At 34.4% G+C, this 14746-nt stretch overlaps 1 protein-coding gene across 1 annotated transcript; it reads right to left on the bottom strand.

Annotated features, from left to right (window-relative positions):
• Positions 1-3739: 3739 nt before the first annotated feature.
• On the bottom strand, positions 3740-13983 carry LOC124218725 (leucine-rich repeat protein shoc-2). Its single transcript, XM_046625464.2, has one exon. The coding sequence runs from the start codon at positions 13762-13764 to the stop codon at positions 11929-11931; it is 1836 nt and encodes a 611-aa protein (XP_046481420.1). The 5' UTR covers positions 13765-13983; the 3' UTR covers positions 3740-11928.
• Between the last annotated feature and the right edge of the window lie 763 nt (positions 13984-14746).

The following is a 14746-nucleotide window of genomic DNA, read 5'->3' as shown; positions in this document are numbered from 1 at the left end:
GTATCTCAAGTTTAAGACGCTCCATTTCTGAAACATCATCGGCATGTTGTAGATAGTATTGTTCATTTAGAAGCGATGTTACACTTCTCTGAATGGGAAGCAGTGCATCATAGTGACCACCATTTTCGTTAGAAAAGGCCAGATGTATAGTTAGTGAATCATCACACCCACTCTTTATTTTTTGAATTTGCTGCGTTTTTCCAGAATGTACGCAGACGTCGTGTTCATAAGTCCATGCGAATAGTTGAATTACATCAGCATCGCCTCTATCACCTGATCTCAAGATGTTAGCAGTATCTTCGGGTTGGACTAATTTTTCAAGTAGTGAGTCGTTATCAAGCACGACACGCAACTGAGACTGATCTAAGTTGAGATTAGCAGCTTTAATTAAAGAATTATAAAGACCATTTCCATCCGGAGAGATCTCAACCAAATCCAAGGGGGTATTACAAGTGTAAGAATCATCTTTGATAGGTATTAATGATTCCGAAGAACCATTGAGATTGACTCCAACAACTCGGTCAATTAATTCTTCGGCAACGTCTGTAAAAACCCCAGGAGCGAAAATGTCTTCTTCCGTCAAGTCCATATTTTCGAGAACTTCGTTTATGTTACTGTCATATGTGATCAAAGGACTTATTGTTAGATCTGAAGTATCAATATAATCCTGAAATTTTACCATGTCTTCTATGGCAATTGGAAATTTTTCTGAAACTTCTAACCATGTATGTAATTTAATCAAAAAAGAATCGTTAGGGATAATACTCCCTTCGGAATCCTTACGAGGATTACCGTGAACCAACCATCGAACAAATTTTGAAAAAAGACTACGAGATTCCCTTGTCTCTCTTATATCCTCTACTAAAGCAGAAAGAATTTTCCCTTCTTCCCATCTACGCTTGTAAGCATGGATATATAAAGCAGTTGCTAATCGCATGAGATCGTCAGCATCTGTAGTGTCACCAGTCTTGACAATGGATTGTCCATTGACAGTAATTGTGCCGTTTATCGATCTCAAATACTCAAGTATTGTTTGAACCGTGAATTTTGTGCCATTTTGGGAAAAAGCAAAAAGTTTTCCCTTCTCTATCATAAGTCTAGGCGCAAGGAACTTATTTGGAATCATACATACAGAAGGATTATCCAAATTTCCACGCAATTTCCAGGTGTAGTATTTGACACACTGTTGGTTTTTGTTCTCAAACCAAATCCGATGAGATATCAGAGATTTAGGAATTGTAGGTGCCATGTTTTTAATTATCTCAAAGAAAACACAACCTACTCGTTGAGATTTGAATTCAATGAAATAAACCTGACCTTTAGAGCTCATTATCAAATTAGTTGAAATTAATGATAGATAGGTTTTTAAATCGTGAGTATAGTCCCAGGAAGAGTCGTTCTGAAAAGAAAATTTTATCTTCTCCGTCTTAGTGGCAGGATCTACGGTTATATCCCACACACTATTTTCAAATGGGATCATACCAGATTTCTTTCCCATAATAATTTCACTAGAAAAAGCGAAACAACCATATCCTCGATAAGCTCTGGCTGAATCCATAGCGTCAGCAATTCCAACAGGTGATATGTCATAAGTCGAGTGAACAAACATCAGACTTGAAGCTGTTATAGGACATTCTATGTTCTTTTGGATCTGAACAGATCGCTCAAGCTTCACATTGCGATTTTGAATCAAGATTCATTATAGAAATATTTCGAGAGGAATATCTGTGAGCATCTCTAGCATCTAGAATCGGAGAACATGTGTGGATGTTAGTTCTTCCTGTTTCCAAGTGTCTAACGAAATTTCCTCCCACGTCTTTCACAAGAGCGACGTAACCAGTGGGAGGTTTCTTTCTAGAATCATAATTCAAATTTTGAAGACAAATTTTATGCTGACATTTACGCGATGCAGCAGAAAAAGCATGAGGATGACTCTGTGAGTTTTTGAAATCCAACATTAATTCTGGAAAAGCATTTTCCAGTTCCGTCTGTTCCAAGGGATTAAGAGAATAAGGTATTATTTCTCTAGGACGGCGTTGACTAAGACCGTCACGCAATTTCCCTTCAACCATTCCGATCAAATTAGGTCGGGCACTCGATTCAGGTTTCTTTGATTCCGAAATAATTACATCCCGTGTAGCTTGCTTAATATCCAAACCAAGCATATTATACATAGCACTACAGAGATCGCGATTGTTAGAGGCTAAGGTCTTATCGCCTCCAACACGCCAGTCAAGCATGGTGAAATGTTGAAGTAGGGTAATATAATTAGTTCTAGGATACATCCTAGAAACATGAACAACAAAACCGGGTTTAACAACATACCCGCTTAATGGAATATTTAAATTATGAACATAGTTATATAAATGTCCCAAGGCATTCTTGACCAAGGGAAAACGCCCGAGGCGTCGAGCAATAGGTAGTAAAGCTGAGCGTGGTACACCCACGTCAGCAAACCACTGTAAATACCAAAAACCGTTGGCAAATTGGTCAAAAGGAGGCATTTTGGCATAAAAGAGGCAAAAGTGTGTGGATAAAACCACAAAACACTATGGCAAATAATATATATATAGAAGTTGAATTCTACATATATAATTATTGGGGATTTCCCAATTTATACTACACATATATATATATGTGTGTGTGTGTGTGTGTCACCACATTTATAAGATGTTACTTTTAAAACTGTATATTGAAAAGGTATACTAACCCGCTTAAACGCGCATTAACATCTATGTGCTAGATTTTTAAGACACCATCCATTGTAAAATTTTGTAAGTGAATCGGTATATTTCCCTAACTTCCAGCCTCTTTGCAAACATTCGATTCCGTACCCTCACCGAATGTTCTTCCCCAAGAGCGTATTATGTCCTACTGATCTTATATTTCTTTCCCACAGTCTGCGTCACTTTACACCCTGCATCCTCTCGTTATATTCACCCAGCTGCCTCGGTTCCCACACCAAGTCAGCAGGTTGATCTCGATCTGTACTACAACTAGCGAGTCTCCTACATTCCCTAAGCTATTCACTTTCATCCTAGCTTTCGCACAAGTCACTTCTAATCATGTCTCTCCGTGCCAATCCAAGCCTTTGCCTCAAGCCGATTCCATTACATTGACCACTGTTATAAATCAATTACTTAATCATTGATAATAAATAAACTGTATCAACTATCGTCTACTTCCCTTTGATCCGATCCCTTCCTTCTTTTATCATTTCCTGCATTGGGACTGGCACGTAAGTGTGTAATCGACGTGTACGGACCCTAAAATAGCCAAATAACACTTTGGCTGGGCGTAGAGTGTATTCCGATAGTCACTCATCGAGGATTACACCATCTATCCCTTTGAATATCTTCACTATTTTAACACTTGCGGTAGATTGTTAAGGTATAGCTCTTTTTGTCTTGATCCTGGGTGGCTGATCCATCTTTTCAGTTTTTGTTTTTCTTCTACGTCCTTCTTTAAAATTTAAGCATCACACAACGTAACCCAAGATAAAGATTTTTGAGGTTACTTTTAAAGCAGTTGCATTTAATTTTGATTTTGTATTTAGTTTTTTTTTACGTCTATATTGTTCTATTTTTGTGTGGCAGATGTAAATTAATTCAAAAAATACACTCGTTCTGAGCAGGGCCCCTACTCGGGCTGGAAAGTCACAATTAACTCACATTACACGACCTTCATGTCCACGAATTCCCCTTTCATCATAACCAAGGTGAAGAAATATAACTTCAAAAAAAATTCAACATTTTAATTATTCTTAAACACAACAAAACTACATTTCGTCAGAACTTGCAAATTTTTCTCGAAAAGTGTGTTTCATTACCTTCAAAATGTGTTTTTGAACATTCTCTACGGTAGATAGGACCCGAGATATTAATTCTCACAGCGGCCCACACTCTACTTTTACAATAAAATGCAATAATTCATAACTAGAGTACACAGATTTTTTGGACCATCGAAAAATATGGATCTCCTTTTGCTACGTACATTTCACGTTAAAAAAGATTATATTGATTTAAAAAATGCAAGGTCAAAAAACACCCAAAATCAACCGATTTGAGGTGGAAATGCCCGTATGCGTCTTTCGTTCGGTGAAGTGCGACAGATTTGTGTGAAGCTTTGATTGAATTTTCTGCATGCTAGAATGATCATTTTAATAGTATTTTCAAAGTGATACACCTAAAATCACAGGAAAAATTGCTAATCCGATGGCCCCTAATAAAATTCACTCAACATCAGAGATTGATTATAAAAGGCCTAACTTCGGTGTGACGATTATAATCCACGTAACTCTACGGACCCCGATGATAAAACAATTATTTTTTGTGCTTATACACAGGAGTTGACTGTTTTATGATAGGTGTCTGTAGAGTTACTTGGATTATACAAAAATCTTTCTATTACTAATGAGATAAGGTCGAGAAAAATTTCAACATTACTTGGATTCTAATCGTCACGCCAAAGTCAGATCATCTATAATCAGCCTCATTAAAATTGAATGAATTTTATTAGGCGCCATCGATTTAAGCATACGACAATTCACGAAACGTGCTTTCAATGCTTGAGATAATTACCTAAGCTAATTAAGGCACTATAATAAGGATTCGGTACAAACAACATATTGAGTTTCAAAATTTTTTTTACTGGGATATTAAAAAAACCAGGTCGGATTTTCATAGAGAGTTAGTACAAGCTTTTCTGAAGTTGCAGTTTATTTTTAATTGAAAAATATTATTTGACAACAGATTTATTTTTAATACAGATAAGATTTTCGGCCACGATGTAGTCCAACGGCTTAGATCAAATCTCGAAATATGTTCACCCGATGGACTTAAAATTTCTACAGATTCTTGATTATAAGATTTTCTATAGGGTGATCGAATAGTTTTAAAAAATGTTCCTTATAACCAACGATTAAGGTCGTTTTTACGCCGAAATTTTTCACTAGGTCACCATTTTCCCAATTTTAATGTTATCATCAATGATCTGTCCAATTTTTAAGTCGTTCGGACAAATATATTTTGAGATTTGATCCACGCCGTTCGATCACACCGCGACCGAATATCGTTTTTGTATTAATATTAAGTACGTATTATTTTTCAATAAAAAAAAAGAAAGCTTATAAAATATTGTATTGCGTATAAAAATCGGATTTTGTACTTCTAATACCCATGTACAAAAAAGTAAAAAAATTACCTGTTTTTTTAACCAAATCCTTATGATATTGCCTTGACGGAGTTCTCATGCATGAATATTGTTGCCATATTGTTGGATTGCCACATAATACCTGTATATACTTACAGTGTATGTGCAGTTTACACACAATCATACATTATATACAGTAAATACAACATAAATTATAATAACAGTATAACAACAATATTAATGAATAATTCTAATATGTATTAGACATATTAATACTAATTAATCCAATCAAAGAATTCGAGTTATTCAGTAATTATCAAGTATTTTAAAAATATTCATAAATATTATGTTTTACGTGAAAGCACACAATTATATAAATAAAAACTGCAACATTTCAAAAACTCATAGCTCAACAATTTATTGAAAAAATCTAGAATTATTTGCGAGTGGTTCTCTTACGTTGATCTACTTAAGAAGGGACCGAGAACAAAAAAATTAAGTGTAATTCCTAAAGCTCGGTTGAAAATGTAAGTGTTACTATTTACCACAATATAAACGTAAGATGAGTTTTACATCTTGCATAGTTCGCATATTTACGTAAAAACTTTTTCAAGTCCTATTCTAATATCGTACAAATTTGATTTTGAAACATTGGCTTTATATGGACGACGCGGCAACATCTATTAATGATTAAGCAATAATAACGACGCACAAAAAAAAATTCAGATTAAAACAAATAAATATTACATGTGGTTGTGTCTCCAATGTTTAGTGCATAAAAATAGGACGTAAGCGCTTACTTAATTTAAAGAGTTTTTTTTTATACAATTGGCTTCATTACTTTTGATTCAAACTTTTACCCGGGCATTCCATCCTGATTTTTTTTTATACGTGAAGTTGGCATTCAAACAATGGAATTCGGGATTTGTTCTTTTCGTAATCATTTACAATTTGTTTAGGAAAGTATGCGATCATTATACAGCTTATCATTGCAAACAATAATCTAAAATATTTTTGTAAGCGTGCCAACTTCTTATACACGATATAGTACAGAGTTTGGGATGTCGTCAAAAATAGAGAAAGCTAAAACATATTACAGAGACACAGATAAAGATGACAAATAGGCTGTAACGATATACATATATATTCTTTCAAGGGATGTTTCACCGAAGCAAACACGACACCATGATTACGTATTTGGTGATTATGTACTTACTTTATACAGTGATTAAGAGAGATTACTTAACAAATAAATTTTACTTTGATTACATGATTTCTTGAGGTTACAAAGAAATTGTTGTAATCCTAAATAATTTCTCATGACTACCAATGATTACCTCGACGATTATTAATGCAGAATTTTATTTTAATATTACTGATTTCAGTGCGATTTCAGAGGTTACGAAGTGATTTCGGAAATACGATATGATTTCGAATGATACATACGTCAATCGCTTGGTTGAAACACTCCTTGTATTCCTGATAAATACTGGCATATGACGATATTGAAAATAACTACACATAAGTAGGATTATTACGTTAAGTTGATTACGTAAGAATGAATCGGTTTAAGATGGGGAAAAACATCAACTCAAGTGATGGGATGTAACATTAAAATTTGAATAATACATAAATCACGTAAAATTCTCATACATTTTACGATTGGACGTTATCATATACATTATTCCGTAGGTATATAAATACCTTCAATAATTCTCTTATTTTTACACATGCAGTCAATTGCAGCGACAATTTTTCTACGAATTTCAAGCCTTCATTTTCAACTCGTTATTCCAATTAAGGGTCCAGTTGAAGATGATAATAAAGCTAATACATTACATCCGTTATATATCCGTATAATGTATAATGATCCTAGCAGTATAACATGGAATAAAATTTAACAGTATATCGTATCATACGCACATCATACATATACGTTCATAATGCATATGCAAGTACAAATGTGGAACACTTCGGTAGTAAACATTTAATATGTCCATCTTGATTTCATATTTTATCATACCCGTATATATTATTTATATAAGCTGGTCGCGACATGTAGGCCAGCTGGCTAATACACAGTATTGAACATAAGTTCAGACCAAACGGTAATAGTCAATATTTTCAATAATTTTACACCATCTCTCGAAGAGTATTAACATACCTTAATACTCGTCAATTTGATATAATTTCATAATCTCTACACTCGTATTCATGTCGACTTGCTCGCTACAGTTAACGCGAGAGGGTTTCAGTCAATACGAGGGATTTAATACATATTCAATATAGCAAATTTGATAACATTCAACACACTTCTTCTTTTTCTATTATCATATTCAACGCTATAAATGACACATAAATCTCGTACAATAAAGTTCTCAAATAAGGGTGATACTTTACTTGGTCTTTTGAACATCACGTTGTATTTTTTCGTTTTTTTGATTTATTTATCCCCCTGTCGATTAACGTATTTCAGACATCGTATGCGTCAAATTCGATTTTATGCACTGTTATTAGTGCGTCAAATGGCACTATTCGACTAAATGGGTGAAATTGACTTTTACGCACTAATAACAGTGCTGAAAATCGAATTATTTTACGCATACTATATCAAAAAAATATCGAATGAAATACGTGCGTAAAATTGCATGTTTCACACTTGTTGCATAATATACTATTTCGTTGTTCAATAATCAGTATAATTAGAAAGACGGATGGATAAAAAATGACGTCTTTATTTTTTCTTGGGTATTACGTGCCTGTTACAGGTTATTACAAAGTGTGACAAAAAGAAAACAAAAACAGAACGAACTGACTGCAGCTATTTAAAAGCGAGTAATTTAAATACCCGTAAAAATTCCAGCAACAAAGATAATTGTCACAGAGAAAAGTTGTTTATAACTATAATTTTTCAATACGGAAATGACAAATCAGCAAATAATAAAAAAAAATATCAACATATTTATACGACATATAAAATACGAACGAGATGTGTACTCATGGTGTATCGGTCAAGAATAGTAATATACAATTTCATATTTATATTTGATATTATAGATAACATATATACATCTACATATTTACCTATATCTATAAATATAATGCATGAAGAATTTATGGTGAAATCAAACAAGATTTTGTGATCAAATTTTTTGACTTGTTTTATTTGGTTTATTCCATTCTTCCCATCGAAAAGAATACTTGTGATTTTGTCGAAATTTTTATCTCAGTTTATTCTTCAATTGCAAATTTTCAAAAGACGACTTGCTGCAAGTTTTCAAATGAATGCAACTCGAAAACGAAGAAATTTAAAGCAGTCTTCAACCATAGATTCAAAAAAAAAACATATGAATAAGTAATATCTCCTCAAAATCATCAAATTTTGAATTATAAACAAAAAAAATCGTTTTTTATCATGATGCTCTGTTTTCATTTTTTGGCGAAAAATATCCTGAAAATGTGTGTTTTTCTCGAATTTCAAGACAAACGTCATTATGGGCCGATCATTTGTTTTCATTTTATTACTTACTTAAATACAAATATTACAGAGTTTAAGGAAATTTTTTTCGATTAAAAAAAAATTTAACTGTGCAATCAGTCATTTCCAAATCTTTATTGCATGTTGATTTATATTTGTGGTGTCCAAAAAAAACATTGTCAATAGTTTTTTTGAAAACCTCAAACGTCGCTGAAGGTTTGGATGTAATTGGTTGCAGTTCCAAATTTTTTATATGACAAAAAAAAATCATTTTGGCAACCAAAAATGGGACACCACTTTTAAACTTTTTGTAGAATCGATTAAATTCAAATTTAAACAAATAATGAATGTGTAACGACCATTATTCGACTCATAATGATACGTGGCTTAAAATTCACGACAAACCAAATACTTTTCAGGTTGTTTTTCGCAAAAAAATAAAACGAGACCATCGTGGTGAAACAATTTCTTCGTACATAATTGGAAAAAGTTGGTAATTTTGAGGAAATATACTATTTAATTTTTCATATTTTTTATGAATTTATGATTAATCCTCGGCTGGCACGACGGGCTACTAAACGCCCCACTCTTGCTCGTACTTGTTTTAAATCAATGAAAATGGACAAAAAAATATTTCAAAAATATTAAAACCAAATTTGTTTCTATTTCTTTGGAGTTTTAAATTCTTTTCTCCAAAATAACCTGTATTATCTTTTGAAAAATAGTTTAAGGACACTCTGATCATTTTTGCAATTAAAAATAACCAATAGTTTAGTCGCGATATGAATTTTAGTGGTTGGGCGTCCCACGTATGCCAGCTGTCTTATACTGGGGAAATGTGTCAACTAATGGTCAAGACGAAAAAAGAATATCTTGACTTTCTGCAATATCCCTTCGTTTTCGAGTTATATTCGTTTGAACAGTTGAAAAAGGTGAATTTATGAAAATAAATCACTGTATAAGAAAGTAAGGCAAAAAATTCGAATACATCATGAATGCTCCTTTTGAATGGCAAAATAGCAGTAAAGTAAAGTGAAAAATAATAATAATAATAAGAAGAAGAAGAAGAAGAAGAAGAAGAAGAAGAAGATCAACATCAACAACAACAACAACAACAACAACAACAACAACAACAGCAACAACAACAACAAACCTCAAAGTCTTGTCTGATTTCACAAAAAATGCCCCACGCATAATAACTGAAATTGATTGTAGAAATCATTCGATAATAGCATTTTGCGCAATAAATAGATAGGTATTGCGATTTTATAATTATATGAAAAATCGATTTACAAGACAAACAACTTGAGTATAAGGAAAATTAATAACTGAGGGATTCAAATCTGACTGGATAGTCACGGATTGAGGAATTAGACTATTCTCGTGCGCAACCACGTGTTTGTATACAGAGAAAATGGGGAATCCTACGTAACGTACCTTTATTAATAAGTCATTAACAGCAGCCCCAATAATCTGACCTAACTTCCTTTTACAATATTGTAAATCGTGGACAACAGTTCAAGAATTTCTAATTACACGATCTGTTTGTAAAATAACAAAAAATTAAATTTGGCCAGTTCGCCTTGACAATTGAAAGATTGTGCTACAGAATATGACTGATTTGAACACTCGCCTTACAATGAAACACATTTGCTATTGTATTCGCGGAAAAGGATGTCGTCTCTATTCTGTATTGGGCCTTTCAGCGTTTTTTTTTTTTTTTTGTTTTGTTTGTGCTTAATATGCAGATAATAATAAAACGACAGTTTTCATTCATATGAATGTTCTATTTATTGTCTTTCAAGGTAAGGCATTGACATTTGAAAATAGGGAAACAGCCGTGCATGAGAATAGTACGTAAAGTTTCAATTGATTATTTTAGCTTGGTCAAGAACTTAAATCGGCAATATAAAGTTGCAATGTAAATCTATAACATAGGTCAGTAAAATATTGAAGCTAATTCAATATTAAAATTCATTTAGGTACCCCCAAATTTTTTTTAACTATATCAAAATTAGGGGCACTTGAGTTTTCGATCAAACTCGATTGATCCAAATTTCAGGAACATGCATGAAATGTCTGAAATGGCTACTATTTGTTTGATTTGTACCCTCTCATTTGTCATTGTTCATTTTTCCAAAAGTGGAAAAACTGATCTTAAATTATTTCGATTTTTGGCTACTTCATTGGTATTTTCATACATACATTTTTTGCTGAATTCTTCCTAAGATTTTTTTGTTTCTTATTATAGCTTGATCGTTACAATATAGAAAGTTGATGAAGTTTAGCAATGATAACATTGGCACATTTTGGAAAATCCACATACATACCTTAGATGTATGTACATTTTTATGGAGGCAAGTGTTTTCAAACAGATTCAAAAAGCCGTACAGATTTATTTGTACATCAATTCTTTTACGTAAAACTATGTACGAATTTTCAAGAAACATTTGTAGCGAAATTTCGTCAAATCTTTGGCGTAAGCAAGTTTTATATCAATATGTTTACGTGAATTTCTGACGAGGTCGAAGTTAGTAAAGTTATCGCAACGAAACATTGGGGCAAAGGTCACTATTTTTTGAATATTATAACGATTTTGGAGGAAGTAAGATTTCGAAATATAGTATGTTTTGTTTTATTACGGTTTACTGAGTTTCACACTATTTCAAAATCGTGAAATAACGGTTTTTTCTCAGCATGAACCGTTACAATAACATTACTAACTTCGATATGATAATTTCTTATCGACCTTCACCTTTTTTATGGGATAAATTAAAGTCCGCCTGAACCGCCAAAAATAAATTGATGTGAAATTTACAGACTTTCCATTAGCAACTGTTGCAAAATATGATCTGAAAAAATAATTATAATACACCATTGCATATAGAAGTGTTTAGTCTTTCTTTTGAAAAACCTGCACAATTTTTAACCATCTTTAATTTTCCTAACTTTCCCTAACTTCAGTCAGTAGATACCCTTAGAAAATGTGAATAAATTATGATTTTACGAGAAAAAGAAATCATAAGTTACAGGAAGTGAACAATGCTGCAAGCGTGTCGTTACATCATAGTTAGAAGTAAATAATAAAATATCTTTATATCCACAGATTTATATTGTAGCTGGCGATAGAAAATAATTTACAAAGTAATTGTCCAATTTAATCGGCACGTTACGTAGGACAATCAATACAAATTCATACAAAGTAACTTTTTCCGTGATGGAAAAAATTAATTTCACCCATTGGAACAATATGTGATACATCAGATAACACAATCATCAATATGCATACCTAAGTCTTGTTACATTGATCTGTATGGTCCTTGCATTTTTAGAAATTGTATAACTAGCGACGGACCTCCGGCAACAATTTCGGCTGGAATTTGTGAAAGTGGACAATTCTCAATTGACATAATACTGAGGTTTGTGCACAGCGCCAGTTCGAATGGTAAATTATGTAAATTGGCATTGTCATTAACATACAAGGAATCCAAATTCTCCAAGGTTCCAATTTCTTCCGGAAGGTAATTTAAATTATTTTCCCCTACACTCAAATGAGTCAGATTAGTTAGATGTCCGATAGCTCTAGGCAAGCAAGTTACCTGATTAGACTGTAATATTAATTTCTGAAGATCTCGAAGAAACCCAATTTCATTAGGAAGAGATTCTATTTTATTTTCCTCAAGATCCAGTATACGAAGTTTCCGTAGATTGGCTATACTCGCAGGAATTCGCTTCAGCAAATTATTCGACAGGATAAGAATTTCCAAGCTCTGCAAACACTGGATGTCGTCAGGAATTTTTGTAAGTTGATTTGTCCCCAGGTTCAACTCGACCATATTAGTCCAAGTACCAATATCCAAGGGCAGAGCAGTCAACTGATTTTCCTTCATGTTCAGTTTGGTAAGATTCTTAGCCCTGGAAAAAATACCGTACGGTATTTTGTCGATCTGATTGTGCTCCAAGTTGATCGAATGAACGTTTGTGAACTGGGACGGACCTCCAGATGGATAAGCAGTGAACGCATTCCGAGACAGCGTGATCGTAGTCAAGTCTGACAGGCTTGACAACAGGCCTTCGGGCAGTTGTGATACTTGGTTACCTTCGACGCTGAATTCGTCCATCAGTTTGCAGTTGGCAAGTGACTTTGGTATGCTAGACAATCTGTTGTACCTCAACCCGAGTCTGGTAACAGCGGTAAGATTCCCAATGGTTTCTGGTATGTCAAGTAGCTCATTGTGCTGCAAATCCAATGTAGACAACTGAACGCAATTACCTATTTCTTCAGGTAAATGCTCCAAGTGATTGTGCGATACGTCAAAGGTGATCAAATAAACTAATTTACCAATACCAGCTGGGAGTTCCCTGATTTTGTTCTCTCGCAAACTTAGCATCGTTAAATTGGTCAGGTTCCTGATGCTCTCACTGACAACCCTGACACGATTAAATCGCAAAAATAAGGTAGTCAATGACGTCAACTCGTACACAACGTCCGGTATTTCACTGAGCTTGTTATGCCTCAAATCCAGAACTTTAAGAGACTTTAGATTCGCCAATGTGTCTGGTAAGCTTGTAAGCGAGTTCTCACTCAGCGCCAGTGTCTTGATATTGGTAAGGCAACCAATCTCTGGCGGCAAAGTGACCAATTTATTGCCATAGAGATAAAACTCGACGAGATGCGTAAGGTCACGCACGGTGTTTGGAAGATTTGTAATGCTCGATTTGCTGAGATCCAAACGAGTGACGCACTCGTCTCTGCATCTGATGAACTCCTTAGAAACATCCAGGTCGGCTTGTATGGGTTTACCTTTCTTGGCTGTTGGTTTTGGTTTATTCGACTCCGGGTGTTTCACTGTAACGGTTTTCTTTGTATCTGTACCAGATATGGAGGCTGTTGAAAGCTTCTTCTCCTTAGAATGTTCCTTGGTATCTCGGGACAATGGCTCGACAGTATCTGGCGTGTCACCCGCCGAGCATGTGTTCAAACCACAGCCCTCCAAATATTCAGGGATATCTTGTTCCTTCGTATAAGAAGTTGTTAGTTGCTCTTGTATGTCAGCAACGTCACTTTTTCCTTCGGCCAAACAAACCGAGGAAATGTTACTCACGCCCGATCGATGTTTATTTGACTTTTTCATTTTGCGGTGACAGCGTGCCGACTTATTAGTGTTTTTATTAGGGGCCAACTTTAACACGAAACTTTCTTCACTCTTTTTTTTTACCACATCACATATTTTTGAAATTCTTTTTCTTCACAAGTATTGACATTTTCGACAATGCTTGCACTTTTGTGCGCAAGCGCATGAGTCGCCTTACATATAGGCTGTCTTCACCAGTGGTCTTCACAGATTCATGGACGCTCCGCAAGCTATATTTATTACCGAGCGGTATAAAGCTTGGGGGGAGTACGAGAGGTAGTGCGCCAACCATAGGTGCGTTCCGATATTAGCTTCCAGTGCTGTCAACTATCTTTTATCTTATTTGCACTGCTGAGTTCGTAGTTAGCTCTGCCTCTGTCCTAGGGAGTTTTTAGCGCTGCTAGCCAATTTTGGCACGTGTTCCATGCTTATGCGTTCCGAAACTAGCTGGCAACGCTAAAAACTCCCTAGGACAGAGGCGAAGCCAGCCCCCTGACACTCGCCACTGCTCGTATACTAAAAAATTGTACGCGTTTGTCCCCGTTTTTTAGTTCCTATACTTGGTGCTAGTAGACTTCTGACACGCTCGCTGCCCTCGCTGACAGTTCCGTATAGTTAGCAGATAAATATAACAATTATTATTTTTTATAGTTGTTATATTTAGGGAATTATTTACGTAATTTAATGCCACTATTATTATAATTTATGACATTATATTTCGTTAATAACAAATAAAAATCTGTTCAGCATATAGTTAGCAGAAAATGATTGGATATTAAATTTTTTTCCCCCGAATCAACTGGAAATCATTTGGGAAACGCGTATATAAGGTTGAAATAATTTGCGAAATAATTGTTTTATCACAAAAACACGATAAATAAGTCGATCAATTTTTCTGGTATACCCAGTTTCTCAGTCGATATTGCATACCCAATGCGCGCAATATCGTGGGGTGTGATTTGGCTATGTTGACGCCGCTCCG

The sequence above is a fragment of the Neodiprion pinetum genome, chromosome 1 (genome assembly GCF_021155775.2).
Source record: "Neodiprion pinetum isolate iyNeoPine1 chromosome 1, iyNeoPine1.2, whole genome shotgun sequence".
In the NCBI taxonomy this organism is placed as follows: domain Eukaryota; kingdom Metazoa; phylum Arthropoda; class Insecta; order Hymenoptera; family Diprionidae; genus Neodiprion; species Neodiprion pinetum.
Note: the sequence above shows the minus strand (reverse complement) of the source record. Positions and strands in the feature narration are given on the sequence as shown.